At 45.2% G+C, this 17525-nt stretch overlaps 1 protein-coding gene across 2 annotated transcripts in view; it reads left to right on the top strand.

Annotated features, from left to right (window-relative positions):
* Window positions 1–17525, top strand: part of LOC106739258 (complement factor H-like) — a 45402-nt gene that overhangs the window by 21728 nt on the left and 6149 nt on the right. For both annotated transcript variants that reach the window (XM_059728428.1, XM_059728429.1), the window contains 3 exons: window positions 6893–7072; window positions 7731–7913; window positions 14626–14808. In XM_059728428.1, the coding sequence (XP_059584411.1) occupies window positions 6893–7072; window positions 7731–7913; window positions 14626–14808 (546 nt within the window). The remainder of the gene's footprint in view (window positions 1–6892; window positions 7073–7730; window positions 7914–14625; window positions 14809–17525) is intronic.

The following is a 17525-nucleotide window of genomic DNA, read 5'->3' as shown; positions in this document are numbered from 1 at the left end:
TCCTCCGCTTCTCCTCCTGTCCAGCCCTGGTGCTGAAATTCTCCATACTCAGGTTGTTGCCCACATCCTTGAAGAGAATGATGGACAGCTTGTCATACAAGGGAGCAATTCTGTGACCTGCCCTAGAATGAGAGTTCACTTTTTTGGCTGTGTAAAATGCTGATCTCAGGGACTTGATCTTGCACCACAGCTGGGTCGTCACGATTGTGCCCTTGCACTTGCATGCCTTTGCTATCTTGACATAAACAGGCTTACTTTTCCTACTTTCCAGCCTGTCTATGATCCTTTGCTCCAACCAAATGTTGATTAAGTCTTCCAGTTCTGCCTGGGTCTTGTTGGGTCCATGGGTGTTGGAGGTATCAGCCTTATAGATTCATAGATTCATAGATGTTAGGGTCGGAAGGGACCTCAATAGATCATCAAGTCCGACCCCCTGCATAAGCAGGAAAGAGTGCTGGGTCTAAATGACCCCAGCTAGATACTCGTCTAACCTCCTCTTGAAGACCCCCAGGGTAGGGGAGAGCACCACCTCCCTTGGGAGCCCATTCTAGACCTTGGCCACTCGAACTGTGAAGAAGTTCTTCCTAATGTCCAGTCTAAATCTGCTCTCTGCCAGCTTGTGGCCATTGTTTCTTGTAACCCCCGGGGGCGCCTTGGTGAATAAATCCTCACCAATTCCCTTCTGTGCCCCCGTGATGAACTTATAGGCAGCCACAAGGTCGCCCCTCAACCTTCTCTTGCGGAGGCTGAAAAGGTCCAGTTTCTCTAGTCTCTCCTCGTAGGGCTTGGTCTGCAGGCCCTTGACCATACGAGTTGCCCTTCTCTGGACCCTCTCCAGGTTATCCGCATCCTTCTTGAAGTGTGGCGCCCAGAATTGCACGCAGTACTCCAACTGCGGTCTGACCAACGCCCTATAGAGGGGAAGTATCACCTCCCTGGACCTATTTGTCATGCATCTGCTGATGCATGATAAAGTGCCATTGGCTTTTCTGATGGCTTCGTCACACTGCCGGCTCATGTTCAACTTGGAGTCCACTAGGACTCCAAGATCCCTTTCCACCTCCGTGCCACCCAGCAGGTCATTCCCCAGGCTGTAGGTGTGCTGGACATTTTTCCTCCCTAGGTGCAGCACTTTGCATTTCTCCTTGTTGAACTGCATCCTGTTGTTTTCTGCCCACTTGTCCAGCCTATCCAGGTCTTCCTGCAGCTGTTCCCTGCCCTCCGGCGTGTCCACTTCTCCCCATAGCTTTGTGTCATCTGCAAACTTGGACAGAGTACATTTCACTCCCACGTCCAAGTCGCTGATGAAGACATTAAAGAGTATCGGTCCAAGGACCGAACCCTGAGGGACCCCACTGCCCACACCCTTCCAGGTCGAGACCAGGTCATCCCCTCCTGGGATGTCGACTCCATACTATTGGCCCTGGCTTTCTGAGACATGGTGAAGCAGTTTGTGGTCAACAGCGCAAGTGATTCATGAGAAAGGGCTGGCCAAATTTGGGTGGAGAGGTGCCTTTATACTCAGTCTGTGCTTGCATGATGGTCTGGGAAAATTCCAAAAATTGTGAAGTCATTACCTGTAAATTTCAAAACATCCAAAGGTGATGAAGCACCCAGTTTACCAACAAAGACCTGGTGATGGGGTTGAGCATGGGCTAAATAAGGCCATTGTACTTTGAGATAGCTGCTCAATGGCCCAGAATGTTGCAAAAATCAATACCTACCAGCCTGCTTGTGCAAAATAATTTTATTGCAGAAGCATAGCCTGTTTCCCCTGAAGTGGCAAAAGTTTTCAGTAGCCTAACAGGAGAAAAGTAGGCAAGACATTTTTTGTTTGCAAACTGATTAGATCAGAACCCCAGTGGCTGCTAAGCTCAGGATGAAAGAATGTGGAAAAGCCCCGATGCCCCAGGGTGCTGAGGTGAAGTGTTGAAAAAGTAGCTACACCAAGCTCTAGACCACAGAACATCCTACAGTCTTTGCCCCCGGCTTGGTGCAGATGGATGAGAAGCCACTGCTGATGGAGAAGGGCAAAATGGAGAATAAGGATGAAACCCGTGAAGATAGAGAACAACCCAGTGAAGAGTCCTTTGACATGGAGAATATGGAGAACATGGGTGAGTAGGAGAAGGAGGAGGTGGCAGTACTGCTTTTGCAAATGCTGTTTACCTGGGGATTACTGCTGCAATGCTTCAGAAGGATAGGAATGATGATTAGAGTATTCAGTGGCAAGGTGTGTTCCTGCTTTAACAGCAATCAGAATAATAATAAGAAGATACAGGTACCCAGAGAACGTGGAATACCCAGAGGAAAGCAAAGAAGTGGAAGATGACCAGGCTCTGTTGAGAAACCTGAGAAGGACCAGAATCCACATGGTGTGGGCCCAGAAGAGCAGCTCAGACTGGTGGGAGCGGATTGTGCTGACAACTTGGAACAACCAGCAGTGGCTGGAGATATTCTGAATGAAAAGGGAGATGTTCTATTATATCATCTTGATGCTGCAGCCCCATTTCACGAGTCAGGGCACTAACGTGCATCAGACAAGAGGGTTGTAATGGCCATCTTGAAACTGAACAGCTCATCCAGCCTCTGCTACATGGCAAACCAGTTTGGCATGGCTGCTTGCACATGTGGGCTGGCAACTCTTGACGTATGCCAGCTGCTAAGGGAAATCACTTCAAACAAAATTATCCACCTGGAAAATTCACACCAAGTTATAGATGGCTTCAATGACAAGGGGTTCCCAAACTACGTGAGGGCTTTACACAGCACTCATATCCCAGTGCTGTGACCTGTGGAGATGGGGAAGGCTTTCACAAACAGGAAAGGATATGCCTCCGTGATCCTGCAAGCCATGGTGGACCACCAGGGCTGGCTCACGAACATTTATGCAGCACGCATGATGCGTGCATGTTCAGAAACTCTCCTCTGCCTGGCCTCATGGAGAAAGGACACTATACATCCAGCGTGGAGGAGACAGTAACATTCCCCTGGTTATATTAGCAGACGCTGCTTACCCCCTAAAGCCCTGACCCGTGAAGCCTTATGGAGGGAACATCATTGACCCACAGAAGCTGGTTTTTAACTACCATCTAAGCAGATACAGGATGGCTGTGGAATGGGCGTTTGGTCAATTGAATGCAAAATCAAGGGCACTTATGTGCTGGCTCGAGATGGAGCCAGAAAATATCACAGCCTTTGTAGTGGCAGCCTGCATGCTGCACAATATCTATGAGAGCTGCGGAGAGGTTTTCAAGGAGTCGTGGGATGAAGAAGCATGACAGGCAGTGGCCAGACAACAGAGACTTATTTGGACAGCAGCAGCAGCACAGAGACTGAGGAGATATCTTCAAGGAGAGACTGGTTGAATGGCCCTTGTGCATAATTGTCTGGCAAGATATATTGCTGACAACAACACCTAGGAGTGCTTTGTTCTTTCTCTTGGTTATGTTAAAATAAATTCATTTACACTTTAAATCTGTGTCTGTATACAAGAGTGTGCGGTGTTGCGGATGGGGGGCAGAGGGGAGGACGGTCAGGGCAGGGGAGAGGAAATGTAGACTAGGTTAGGGGTTTGCTGCTTCCAGACTGTGAGTGGTTTGGGGAGGGGGGGCGTTATGCACCATCACCTACATCTGAATGACCTCCCCCCCATATGGGTGAGAAGATTATAGCTCTTGGCAAGCTAGGCAAGCAGGAGACCAAGCCGAACTGCAACCCACATTTTCAAAAACACTTCAAAAACATTTATAAAACATTTCACAACACACCTCCAAAAGCCGTATGTCACACTACACAAACAGTTTGACAGTAAAACCTGGGTAGGAAATGGGAGAGTTCCAATGGGAGCCCCCACTGGAAACTGTATGAAGATCAATGAGATAGGAAATGCTGGGAAATGTAGTCCAAAACAAACAAAGCCAGAAGAGCTTGCCACCACCACCAACATTGACAGCAATCTCTAATCAACCAGGTGGCAACAAACACCCACCCACTCACCACTCTAAACTCTGAATACTTTGTGAAATCATAGCAGTTATAGTAAATTGTATGAATTTCAGAGGGCTGATCATTGTTAATATTAGTCCAAACAGAATTATCATATGAATGGGAGTTTTATCTATCTATTTTTGGTGGATTGTTTGTTCTGCTTGTTTTTGTTGTTTCGCTCACTTCAAGAATTTTAGAACACCTTTAATCATATACTTGCTCATAGAAATAGCTGCTTCCTGTGAAAAGTCTGAAGGGAGCACAATATCTGTGCCAGGATTTTCAGCACAAGCTTAATTGCAGACTTAGGACTAAAATAGTGCTATGAACATAATGAGACATGAGGAAACAGAAGAAAAGACAAGGTTTCCACCTTTGTAAACTGACAACTTTATTCAGACTGACATGGGGGGTGAGGGGCGGTATAACAGTTCCAGGTCTGAGACACAGGAGGTTCAGAGACTGTGGTAGGTAGAATGAAGCCGTTGTCAGATATTATACTTTGCATGTCTTAACTGTACTTATAATGTCAATGTCTGTGCATTCAAGCAATAAAACACATGCCAAATGCACTAGTGGTGTAGCAAACTTATGCTTCTGCAGTAAGAAGCGTCTCCACATTGTTTTACACAACAAGTGTTGCACTAAAATAAGTCTGCTTCTTGGAGACAATGCAAGCAGTTTGTGGTCATCACCATCTCAGGATGCACCATTCCATCTCTGTGGGTGATCAACCATCAACCTGAAATCTACTGCCCAAGCAGTAGTTTTAGCACCATCCTCCCCACTTCTCCCTGCCCAGCAACTGCTACCAAATGGTCAGTGAGAGTATGGGGAGGGTGCCTAGGTGCACTGTGTGCACTCCGCCCCCATACTCCAGTTGCTGCAGATGCCCAGAGCTTTGCACTTAGTGTGGCTAGATGACAAGCAGGCAGTGGAGGTGTGAGCAGGAGATCTGCTGAAATATGCATTGGAAATATGCAACAAAGGCACTCCAGTCTGCTCACTGTCCCTCTAGCAGCAAGTCCAAGCAGGTCAGAGATTGTAGTAAATGTTACTATGTGACTACTCTGAACATGTTCTAAATTTAATGACACTTAACTTTCCACGGATTTAGCAGGCACACATTGTAATATGTAACAATGTCTTGAAAGAAGTGAATTTGCAGGAAGAATCTGAAAAGAGGGTGCAAATAGCCTGAAAGACTTTGCCCATTTAGATTGTCCTGCTAAAAGAAGAAAGCTTTGAGTATTTGACACTTTTCAGTCATATTGTACTTGCCAATTACTGCATTCATGGCAGCAGATGAAAAGGGGGTTAAGAAATATCTACAGGGGTCGGAATGTAAAGTCTAAACCTTCCTTGCTCCCAGATTATCGCAGACCTGGGGGTAAAGAGGGGGAACCAGTGTGCTTATTTTTCGGAAGGTGTAAACCAGGCTAGCTCCCTGCTGACCTCAATAAGCCCTTAAAGTTTCACACTGAAATCCTAATGCCAGTAACGTCAATGATAACGTTCCTGTAGTTTCAGCAAGGTCAGAAATGGAAGGGATGAGCTGAGACTGGATGAGTTCCAAGTGAGGTTCTGAAAATGCACGACTGAAAGACTCTTTGCAGACATGCAGCATAAAACAGTCCTGCTAAAAAGTCTTGAGGAAGAATATAAATCCATGTTCATGTTGTGGTAGAATCTGAGACCAAAACCTTGGCCGGATTGAACAATTCTTGTTCCAATCAGCTGCTTCCAAGATAAATATTGTGACTGGTTTGAACAACTCAGCCCTGACATCTCTTCAGTTTACCAGAATCTCTTCACAATACTCCAGAGCAGTCTCAGAGCCCATGCCCTGCACAAAATTGGGAAAAGCTGGCTTTCTTTTGTGACCAGGTTTTACCACAGTTTGAAGTTATGATCTAGCAATGCTTCTACAGCAGTGTTACATCAAGATGGCATGATGTAAATGATCTTTATTCACATCTTTTGGTTTGGTTATAAATTCAAAAAGCTTTTCAGTTACTGCCTGACCCTGACCATAGAGTAAATCTAGAGCTATGAAATGGATATGCCTGTGAGCTTGGAGATCCAGTGCCATTTGGATTTTGCAGCCTGGTTTGTATTCCTGCATTGTTTATTTTGAGAGACTGAGTTTATGAGAAAGCTAAGAATACCTGAAGTAAAATAATGTAAGGGAGCAGTATCATGAAGTCTTCTTGAGGCTAATGCTAGAGATCAATATTTCAGAGATGTATTAGGCCATGGTTAGTGTAAACGATAATACATTTCAGAAGTCATCTGAGGGTGAGGCTAAGTCAGGTGATGTCTGCTGTATTAGACCAGATTTTCTACAGCCTTGCACCTTATATGATATTGTTCTCTGTGCAAAGTAGGGCTGTGCAAAACTTCAGTCCCTGATTCAATTCGGCGGATATTCAGCCCAATTCTGGGCTGGGGTGGATGGAGCATCCCAGAAGCATGCGTGGTATTTTCCCCCTGCCACCCTCCCTGCGTGGCAACAGACCTGGAAGTGGACCAGAAGCATTTCCAGTCCACTCCTGGGTCTGCTGGGGAGCACAAGCGGGTGCCCCCGTACTGCCCCCGGCTCAGTGACTGGTGCCTTCTGGGTTTGGGGGGGGGCGCATCCAGGATCCCCCAGTGGGCAATCACAGAGCTGGGAGGGCATCAGATATGAAAATGAAGATTTCCTGGTATTAAGTACCACTATTCTGCAGCACATAGCTTAATTTTGAAAATTTTCCCTAATTCTTAGCTGATATTTTAAAGATTTGTTTTCCAACCTCTCCCCCAACCAACTTTTCCACTGCCTCCCTCCACACCACCCAACTCCCCCAGTTGTACATGCTTGACTTCCTAAGATTAACCGTATGTAAACTTTTTACTTTAGAAATATGTCCTGTCTTGGATTTGGAAAATGGTAGAATCTACTATAGCTATTGGAGAAAATTCAGAGAAGGTGCAACAACTTCATATTCATGTAAGCGGGACTATAGCCCTGAAAATGAGCAAGACAGGATTACGTGCACTAAGAATGGCTGGTCACCTACTCCAAGATGCATCCCTGAGAGTAAGAAGTACCTGTGTTTTATTAACTAAACTCTATAGCTGTTATTGTCATAACTTTCTTAGGATAAATACAAAATAACAACTCTGTAGGTGACCTGCCATGATGGTGCATGTTCCTGAGCCAAGGACTTGTGGGGTAAATAGATCACCACAACCTTTGACCTTTGTCAGCTCCACTTGTTGTGCCATGTGTGGTATTTCAATTGTAAACTTTCTGTGACAGGAACTTTTCCTAAAAAGCAAAGCTTATCTTCTGGGTATAATTGAATGTCCATCTTAAAGTCCAGACCAGTTTCTTGTTTTTCTAACCTATCCTACTACCATGCTCAGAGTTGTTCTCCATCCAGTCCTAACTGTTCCCTGCTTCTCCTCCTACCATATAGATAGTACTCTTAGGTTTGGTTTTTCTTGCCTTTACTCCTTAGGATCTCCGTGCTCCTACCTTTGGTTCCCTGCTGCCCATGAACAACCTTATACAAATCAAGTTCTTTGATTCAGGTTTGGAAATAAAGGTCTTTCTGCATAAAGTGTGGCAGTTTTGTGCAGCGGGTGTTTTTCTTTCTACAGTTTCTTCTAATTCCTAACTAGCTCCAGTCTGTATACCCCAGCATCACACTCTTGACTCCCTCCTGCTAAATAGGCTTTAACTATTTTTTCAGCAACCTGTCATGCAGATCATTTGGAAAATGGCAGATTCCACAGAAACTATTGGAGAACATCATACAAAATAAATGAGAGAATTACCTATTCATGTAATTCAGAGAACGACCGTGAGAATCAGCAACGCACTGTTACATGCACCAAGAACGGTTGGTGGCCTACTCCAAGGTGTATCCCTGGCAGTAAGTGTTTATATTCTGTTGGACCTTGGTTAAAAACATAGCTGTGCTTTAAAGTTTGCTTAAAATAGATAACAACCAACTCTAACAGATAACTCATATATTAGTGCATGCTCCTGAGATGCTTCCAGAGTTTTACCTCATGCCTCCTATTTAGAGGTCAGATTGTCTGGGATAGAAACCACGTGTTTGTTTGTTTTTGCATTTTGTGTTTTGTCTTTTTGTGATCAGTATGGCAAATAGTAATAATAATAATGTCCAACCTACTGTCCACATCTTCTTCCACAAGTTCATCCATAGAGAGGGGGCAATAATAATGCAGCCTTTGAATTGTAGTGATTTGAATGTTGTGGTTCCAGTGCTACAAAAACTGCTGTAGAGAAAGTCCTGCTCGGCCTCTGCAATCCTAAGATTGAACATGTTCAGTGCAGAAGAAATCTTCAGATGCTAGGATAATCAAGCTCAAGCAAGTCTTATTGAGCATTTGACAACTGACTGTTGTTGGCTTATAGCTTGATTGAATATTTGTGGATTTCCATAAGGATCCATAAGGATAAAAAAAAGACTTATCCCCAACACAAAGCAGATACCCGACCCCAGTTTCAGATCCTCCCTCTAGCCTGGTCAAGGCCTGAATGCAGAGTGGTCCAAAAAGCGGTGGTACCCAAAGGAGACTCATCTTTCCCAAAAGCTCCCTATTGGACAAGAGCATGTGTGCTGTGTGATTTCTTTTGGGTTGATTTAGCACATTTCAATATCTACACCTGAAGCATGCTTTAAGGTGTTGCTAAATAAGTTAAATGCAACTTTTCATATTCTTCTTGTGCCCATCCTTCCTCTATGGTTATATTGGATAACTGCTGCAGTAGACCTGAGGTGCTTGGCCATCATTCGATATTCCATATGGAATTTAAAGTTTAGCAAACCATTCCAGTCAGCCAAATACTATAAGAGAACTCAGGCACATACACAAACATCCCCATTCTTCCTCAAATTTGTGTTCCCTCCCCATCTGTAACCTCCCAGATATGTACGAAAAGAGGTACAGTGTATTTCAAAAATTAGTAAATTCAGGCAGAGAATGCCCAGAAGGAAATGTCCTGTTGGTAGTAGTCCTAAGGTATACCACTGCTTGGAGATGAAGTATATCATAGTGGGGGTGGAAGTATCTCAAGAAGGCAGGTTATGTGGTCATGCTGTGGGATATATATATAGGGCTGCATTTCATGCAGAAGTCCCTTTTCATTTGTGAAGTACATTATAGATCTAAGGCTCCTTTAGAAAAAGTCCTAGAAAACATGCACCCTACTTTTGAAAGGTCCTAACAAGGAGACAAAATCTGGATTTAGGGGCTGCACACTGGGGCTGGGATCTGTGTGCCAGCTTGGGGGCCATGGACTAGGAGCTGTGTGCTGGAGGCTTGGAGTGGGTGGTTTGGAGCCACGCACTGAAGCTGGAGTCTAGACTGGGGGCCATGTACCAGAGCAGGGGCTATGTGGCAGGGTCCAATCCTGTATGCAGACATGGGCTGCATGACTGGGCCGGCTCTAGCATGCTGATTCCAGGGCTGTATGCTGGGATCAATCCAGCACACTGGCTCCAGGGCCATGCTCTGAGTCTGGGACCGTGCACTGGCTCCGTGGTCCAGGACTGTGTGCTGACTCAGACTGCATGCCAGTTCCAGCTGCAAAACAATCTCACACACCCTCCAAATCCAGCCCCTGGTTGGGGAGAGGAGCTTCCCACAGGTCCACAAATTTGGAGGGAGGGAGAAAGGAGTGAGAGGTGGCAGCATTATTTGCCTTGACTTCCAGAGCCACAGCTATTAATGCTGCCACTGCTCTGCCCACCCCCCACCCAAATTTATGGATGTGTGGGAAGCCCTTTTCCTTGCATATCATGCACATCTCAATTTAGTCCAATTTACTCCTGCTCAGTTTGGTGGTGGATGGTTCCTTCTTGGCCTGGAGGGAGGTGGGCAGTGGGGTCCCACAGGGTTCAGTCTTTGGACCGATATTATTCAATATCTTCATCAGCAATTTGGACAAGGGCGTGGACAGCACCCTCTCCAAGTTCGCTGATGATACCAAGTTATGGGGCAAAGTTAGTACACTGGAAGGCAGGGAGCAGATTCAGGCTGACCTGGACAGGTTGGATCAATGGGCAGAGAGAAATAGGATGCAACTTAATAAAGATAAATGTAAGGTACTCCACCTGGGAAGGAGGAACCCCCAGCACACCTATAGGTTAGGGAGTGTCCTTCTTAGCAGCTCAGAGGCAGAGAGGGATCTTGGAGTCATAACTGACTCCAAGATGAACATGAGCTGGCAGTGTAATGAGGCCATCAACAAGGCCAATCGCACCTCATCATGCATTAGCAGGTGCATGACTAATAGAACAAAGGAGGTAATGTTCCCCCTCTATGAAGCACTGGTCAGGCTGCAGTTGGAGTACTGTGTGCAGTTTTGGGCGGCGCACTTCAAGAGGGATGCGGGGAATCTCGAGAGGGTCCAGAGGAGGGCCACTCGCATGATTAGTGGCCTTTGTGATAGACCCTCCGGGGGGAGGCTGAGGGAGCCAAATCTCTTCAGCCTTCACAAGGGACGGCTGAGGGGAGATCTTGTGGCTGCCAATAAATTTATTAGGGGAGGTCAACAGAGAAGAGGGGAAGCACTGTTTACTAAGGTGCCCCAGGGAGCAACTAGGAATAATGGGTGTAAACTAGTTGAGAGTAGATTTAGGTTAGATATTAGGAAGAAATTTTTCACAGTAAGGGTGGCCAGGATCTGGAATGGGCTTCCAAGAGAGGTGGTGCTATCACCTAGCTTGGAGGTCTTCAAGAGGAGGCTAGATAGTCACCTGGCTGGAGTCATCTGACCTTGGTCCTCTTTCCTGCCAGGGGCAGGGGCTATGTGGAAGGGCCCAATTCAGTGTGCAGATACTGGGGCTGGGTGGCTGGGTGGCAGGGCCTGCTCTAGCATACTAGCTCCAGGGCTGCATGATGGGGTCAATCTAGCACACTGGCTCCAGGGCCATACTCTGAAGCTGTGACCATGGTCCAGGTGGAGGACTGTGTGTTGACTCAGCCCTGGCATGCCAGTTCCAGCCCCAAACCATCCTCACACAGCCTCCTAATCCAGCCCATGGATGGGGAGAGGAACTTCCCACAGGTCCAGAAATTTGGAGGGAGGGAAAAAAGATTGAGAGGTGGTAGCATTATTTGCCATGGCTTCCAGAGCTACAGGTATTAATGCTGCCACTGCTCTGCCCCCCCCCCCCCCGACACCCTTCCTGTCCAAATGTATGGATGTGTAGGGAGCCCTTTTCCTTGCATATAATATACATCTCAATTTACCCCTGCTCAACTGGAGGAAAATAATGCATGTTATATGGTAGAACATACAGTATTTCTATGCAAACCATTTATAATAAACAGGGAACTTTTCCCAACAGAATTGAGAATTGGACATTTTCCACCCACCCAACTTTTATATCAGTTTGTACAAGAATATCAGGAATGATGGGATCAGTGTGAACACCTGGATGATGGTTTCTTGCCTTCCTCACCCTCTTTCAAAAATGTTAACTTGAGCTAAATGAATAGATGGGTTTTTCAAAAATGAAATAGTTTATTTCATTTGTATGTCTTCTCAAAGTCACCTTAAGTTTTCAAAAAGCCAAAAAGCATTTTAATAGTATTTTAGATTAAGTTAGCTCTGTTTCTTTTCTTTTGTTTCAGTTATATGTAAAAAAATAGACATAACTCATGGTTATTTCACTGAAAAGAAGGACATATTTAACATATATGAGAAAACAACCTATAGATGTCTCATCGGTTACACTACTCCAGATGGAAGTGTAACAGGAAACACAGTGCATTCGTACAGGCTGGAGTCTGGTGGGGATCCCGCCATGGCCCCCTCCCTGCTCCTCCAGCCCCCTCCCTGCCCCCTACTTACCTACACAGAGCCTAGGTCCAGCTTCCTTCAGTGGTGAGCAGGGACTCTCCGAATCTCTGAATCTTCTCCAGATCTTTACTGAATCAATTTGGAGGCTTTGAATATATTTGGACCTTTTAATTGGCCTCCTGATTCAATTCAGATTCAGAGATTCAGCTGCCAAATCAGGCTGAATGTCCTCCAAATGAAATCAGCAACTGAAGCTTTGCACAGCCCTACTGACCAGCCCAGGCAGCTCCCCAGAATGCCCTATCTTTTCAATGGGCCCAAATAATTACCTGCTCCTGGTATAATTGCACACACAACTATTAACTGGGGAGTGGCTGGCTAGGTTGCAGTACCACAGAAAAGGACCTGGGGTTACTGATGACCAGTAGGGCTGTGCAAAATTTTGCCACCACTTTTGTTTCGATGCTATTTCTACCTGTTTCGAGGTTGAAACAACAAAATTGAAAAGAAACAGATATGGCCAAAAGAGCCTTGAAATGAAGCGATTTTGGGGTGCAGTTTTCCCAACCCCCCTACACCTATCTCCTTGAAATTTAGCAGGCTTTGTGGCCTCAGCAGGGGCTACCACTCCTGCATTTTTGACCCCACTGTGTCTTAACACATACACGATACGAGTTTTGCTTTCAGGATTTTGGGGTGAAGTTTCTATGAACCCCCTCTGCACCTATCTCCTTGAAGCTTGGCATGCATCATGCCCTCATAAGGGGCTACCATTCCTTCAAGTTTCATCCAAATCTGGCCAGAAATGACAAAGTTATAGCCTGTTTCAACCTTTCCCATTATATCCTATGGGTGAAACATCGAAACAGGGTCAAAACAGCAAAATGTTTCGACGGAACGAAACAGAACAGCCGTTCTGACTTGAAACAAAAGTTGAAATGAACCAGTTCTGTTGACATGTCAAAATGGTGGTTGAAATGAAACTTTTCTGTTTTGCACAACCCTAATTACCAGGAGCTGAATAAGAGCTAAAAGTTTCAAAAAAACCCCCAACAGCATATTGGGCTATAGTAACAGAAATGTCACTTGCAAATCATGGGAGCTGATTCTTCCATTCCACTCAGCACTGGTTGCAGCTCCCTTGGAGTACTGTGCCCAGTGTTGGGCCCCCGTTCAAGAAGGGTGTGAACAGATTGGAAGGAGTTCAGCAACAGTGACAAAAATTAACAGAGGCCTGAGAAGCTAGATTTATGAGGAAAGGCTGAAAGAACTAGGGTTATTGGATGTCTATAGACATTCAGGGATGCTGCTGTGATGCATTGTACATACACTGCATTGGAGGAGAATGGATTGCTCGAGTCTGCTGGAGCGTGCTACTTAGCAACCTCCTGCAGTCACTGCATCTCATGTATTCAGTGTCCCCACACTTCAAAATGGGGTTTTAATTATGGATTTAATTACAGCTCATTAAATGAACCTTAAAGTGCCCCCCACTGCCATTTTGAAGCATGGAGCACTGAATACATAATGCGCTCTAGGTCAGGGATGAGGAAACTTGAGGCTGCTGGTTGGCTGCAGACTGCATTTTCCAGCCACCCCTGCCCACATGGCTTGTTCTGGTCTCCAAGGAGACCTGAGCCTCAGCCACAGCACAGCTCCGCAGGGGGCTGCTCCAGTGCTGCTGGGAAATAGAGTCCCTGGCCAACTCCAATAAAAAAAAAAAATGCTTGCTCTGGAGCCAGGGAAGAACCACAATCTGTAGCCTGCACTCTCCGGGCAGGGGCACACATGCAGGGGGTCACGGCTCTGCCCCAGCTCCAGACAGGCTGTCGCTGCTGCAAGGAGCTGGGCACAGAACTTTTTTTTCTAATTCTTAGCGCTGGTTGTACACTCCCAACTTCTGGTGATTAACCCTATGTGATCTGTTTTACTTTAGAAATATGTTTTGTCCCGGATTTGGAAAATGGTAAAACTGGCTATAGCTATTGGAGAACATTCAGAGAAGGTGCAACAATTTCATATTCATGTGACCAGGGCTATAGCCCTGAAAATGAGCAAGACAGGGTTATGTGCACTAAGAATGGCTGGTCGCCTACTCCAAGATGTATCCCTGAGAATAAGAAGCACCTGTGTTTTATTGCCTAAATTCTATAGTTGTTATTGTCATAATTTCCTTAGGATAAATACAAAAATACAGACTCAGTAGGTGATCTGTCTTGATGGTGCATGTTCCTGAGCCAAGTACCTGTAGGGTAAATATATCACCACCAGCTTTGACCTTTGTCAGCCCCACGTGTTGTGCCGTGTGTAGTGTTTCAATTTTAAACTTTCTGTGACAGGAACTTTTCATAAAAAGCAAAGCTTTATTTTTGGGGACAATAAAATAAACAAGAGTGTCCATCTTACAATCCAGACCAGTTCCTTGTTTTCCTAACCTATTTTACTACCTTGCCAGGAGTTCTCCTTATCCATCCAGCCCTAATTGTTCCCTGTTTCTCTTCCTACAATACAGACAGTATTCTGTCCATACGTTTTTGTTTATATTCGTTAGCCTCTCCATGCTCCTACACTTGGTTCCCTGTTACCGGTAAATAGCCTTTTAAAAAGCATGTTGTTTGATTCAGGTTTAGAATTAAAATAAAATTTTAAATCAAGTGCTACAGTCTTGTGCAGCAGGATGGATTTGTTTTTACAGTTTCTTCTAGTACCAAGTTAGTTTTTTAAAGCTTTTTTCTCCAGTTTCTGTACCCAAACATCCCACTCCTGACTTCCTCCTGTTAACTGGGCTTTAACTATTTTTTCCTTAGTAACTTGTCCTGTGGATAATTTGGCAAATGGCAGATTCCACTCAAGCTATTGGAAAACATCATACAAAATAAATGACAGAATTACCTATTCATGTAATTCAGAGAACAACCGTGAGAATCAGCAACGCACTGTTACATGCACCAAAAATGGTTGGTGGCCTACTCCAAGGTGTATCCCTGACAGTAAGTGTTTATATTCTGGTCAAAAAACCGTAACTGTGGTATTAAAGTTTGCTTAAAATAATAAAGAAATACCAACTCTGAAAGATGACTTATATAAAAGTGCCTGCTCCTGAGATGAAGAAATGCACAATCATAGTGCCATAATCCTCAACCTTTCTTTCCCTGAGTTGTTACTTTATACCTTTAATTTAGAGGTCAGACTCTCTAGGAAAGGAGCCATGTGGTTGTTTGTTTGTTTGTTTTGTATTTTTTTTGTGTGTTCAGTATGGCAAATAGTAATAATAATAATGTTCATCATACGGTGCATATCTTCTTCCACGAGTTCATCCATAGTGAGAGGCACAACAATAGTGCCATAGAGCCTCTCACTTGTAATGATTTGAGTGTTGTGGTCCCAGAACTAGGAAAAGCCATTGTAGAGAAAGTCCAGCTCAGCCTCTCCAGTCTTGGGATTCAACATGTACCGCCTTTGGAGGCTAGAATAATCAAGCTCTAACAAGTCTTATTGAGCATGTGCCAACTGACTGCTGTTGGCTGATAACTTGACTGAAAATCTGTGGATTTCAATTGGGATAACAAAAGGCTCATCCTCAACACAAAGTAGATAATCAGACCAGTTTTGGATCCTCCTTCTAGCCTGGTCAGGGTCTGAGTGCAGAGTGGTCCAAAAAGTGCTGGTCCTCAAGGGAGACTCATCTTTCCCAAAAGCTCCATATTGGAGAAGAGCATCTGTGCTGTGTACTTTGTTTTGGAATGATTCATCACATTTCTCTATCTATGCCTGAATCATGCTTTAAGGTGTTGCTAAATGGGCTAAAAACATTGCTTCCCATTCTTCTTGTGCATATCCTTCCTCTATGTTTATATTGGAAAACTATTTCAGTAGGCCTGAGGTGCCTGGGATGCTGCTGTGATGTGTTGTAACTACAGTGCATTGGAGCAGACTTGATTACTCGAGTCTGCTGGGGTGTGCTAATTAGCATGTTCCTGCAGCCTCTGCATCTCTTGTATTCAGCATCCCCACACTTCAAAATGGCGGTGGGGTGCTTTAATGAAAACTCATCAAATTAACTTTCGTTAAAGCTCCCCCCTCATTGCCATTTTGAAGCATGGAGCGCTGAATACACGATATGCTGTAGGTGCATTAATTAAAGTGGCTCTCCAAGCTGCTCTAATTAAAGCCTCTTTTCCCTGCCTTCCCACCATCAACACCCCCAGAGCACTTCTAAAAATGTACATTTAGTCTGGAGAAGAGACGACTGAGAGGAGATTTGAAAAGTCTTCAAATACTCAATACTGACAAGTGCAGGTTACTGCACCTAGCGAGAAGGAATCAGCAGCATACTTACAGGCTGGGGGAACTTCCTTCTCATCAGCACAGAGGCAGAAAAGGATCTTGGAGTCATTATAGACTCCAAAATGAACATGGACCAACAGTGTAGGGACGCAGTCAGTAAGGCTAACTGCACCTTGTCATGCATCCACAGATGTATCACGAGCAGGTCCAAGGAGGTGATCCTCCCCCTCTATGTGACATTGGTCAGGCCGCAGTTGGAGTACTGCATACAGTTCTGGGCACCGCACTTCAGGAGGGATGTGAACAACATGGAAAGGGTCCAGAGGAGGGCCACTCTCATGATCAGGAGACAACAGGGCAGGCCCTGCAAGGAGAAGCTATGAGACCTGAACCTGCTCAGCCTCCACAAGAGAAGGCTGAGAGGGGATCTGGTGGCCATCTATAAACTGGCCAAGGGAGACCAGCAGGCAATGGGAGAGTCCCTGTTCCCCCAAGCACTACTGAGAGTAACAAGGAATAACGGCCATAAGTTGACGGAGAATAGATTCAAGGCTAGATATCAGCAGGCACTACTTCACAGCCAGGGTGGCTAGGATCTGGAACCAAGTTCCAAGGGAAGTGTTGCTCGCCCCTACCCTGAGGGCCTTCAAAAGGAGGCTAGACAACCACCTAGCCAAGGTCATTTGACCCCAGAATTCTTTCCTGCCCGTGGCAGGGAGTCATATTTGATGATCGGCTCAGGTCCCTTCCGACCCTACCAACTATGAAACCTGACAGGTATTTGTAGAGAGGATGGAGATGGGCTTTTTTCTGTGGCTCTCATGGACAGGACTAAGAGAAATGGCCTCAAACTGCTGCAGAGGAAATGTAGGTTGAAAATTAGGGGAATCTTTCTGACTATGAAGGTGGTCAAGCACTGAAACAGGCTACCTAGATAAGTTGAAAAATCTCCCTCCTTGGAATTGTCAAGAGCAGGTTGGACAGACACTTGGCTGGGATGATTTAGTTAGGGATGATCCTGCCTTGATCAGGGGGATGGATTAAAAAACTTCATGAGGTCCCTTCCAGCCCTATTTCTCTATGGTTCTGTGATCCAACCTTTTCCTCCAACTCTGAAAAAAATGTGTAAATCATTTAAACATGTGAAGCATAGTTATATGAGTGTAGTCTGGATTTCAGGTTTGGATTTGAGCTAGTGATGCTTCTTTCAGCCACCCGATCTTGCCTGTTGAGGGGATGCAGTATTTTTTATTGGTGTTTGATAATCTAAGATGCTGGGCTTGTTCTAGGAGCACAGATGGGCAGCCCCTAGTTCAAGGCTCTGGGAAGTAGGCTACGATGGTTAAATAAGACACCCAGTGCTCATTTAGCTATTGTGCTCCCACTGACAACATCTTGAATTTCACAAGGAATGCTTCAA

This window comes from Alligator mississippiensis, chromosome 5 (genome assembly GCF_030867095.1).
Source record: "Alligator mississippiensis isolate rAllMis1 chromosome 5, rAllMis1, whole genome shotgun sequence".
NCBI classification, from domain to species: domain Eukaryota; kingdom Metazoa; phylum Chordata; order Crocodylia; family Alligatoridae; genus Alligator; species Alligator mississippiensis.
Note: the sequence above shows the minus strand (reverse complement) of the source record. Positions and strands in the feature narration are given on the sequence as shown.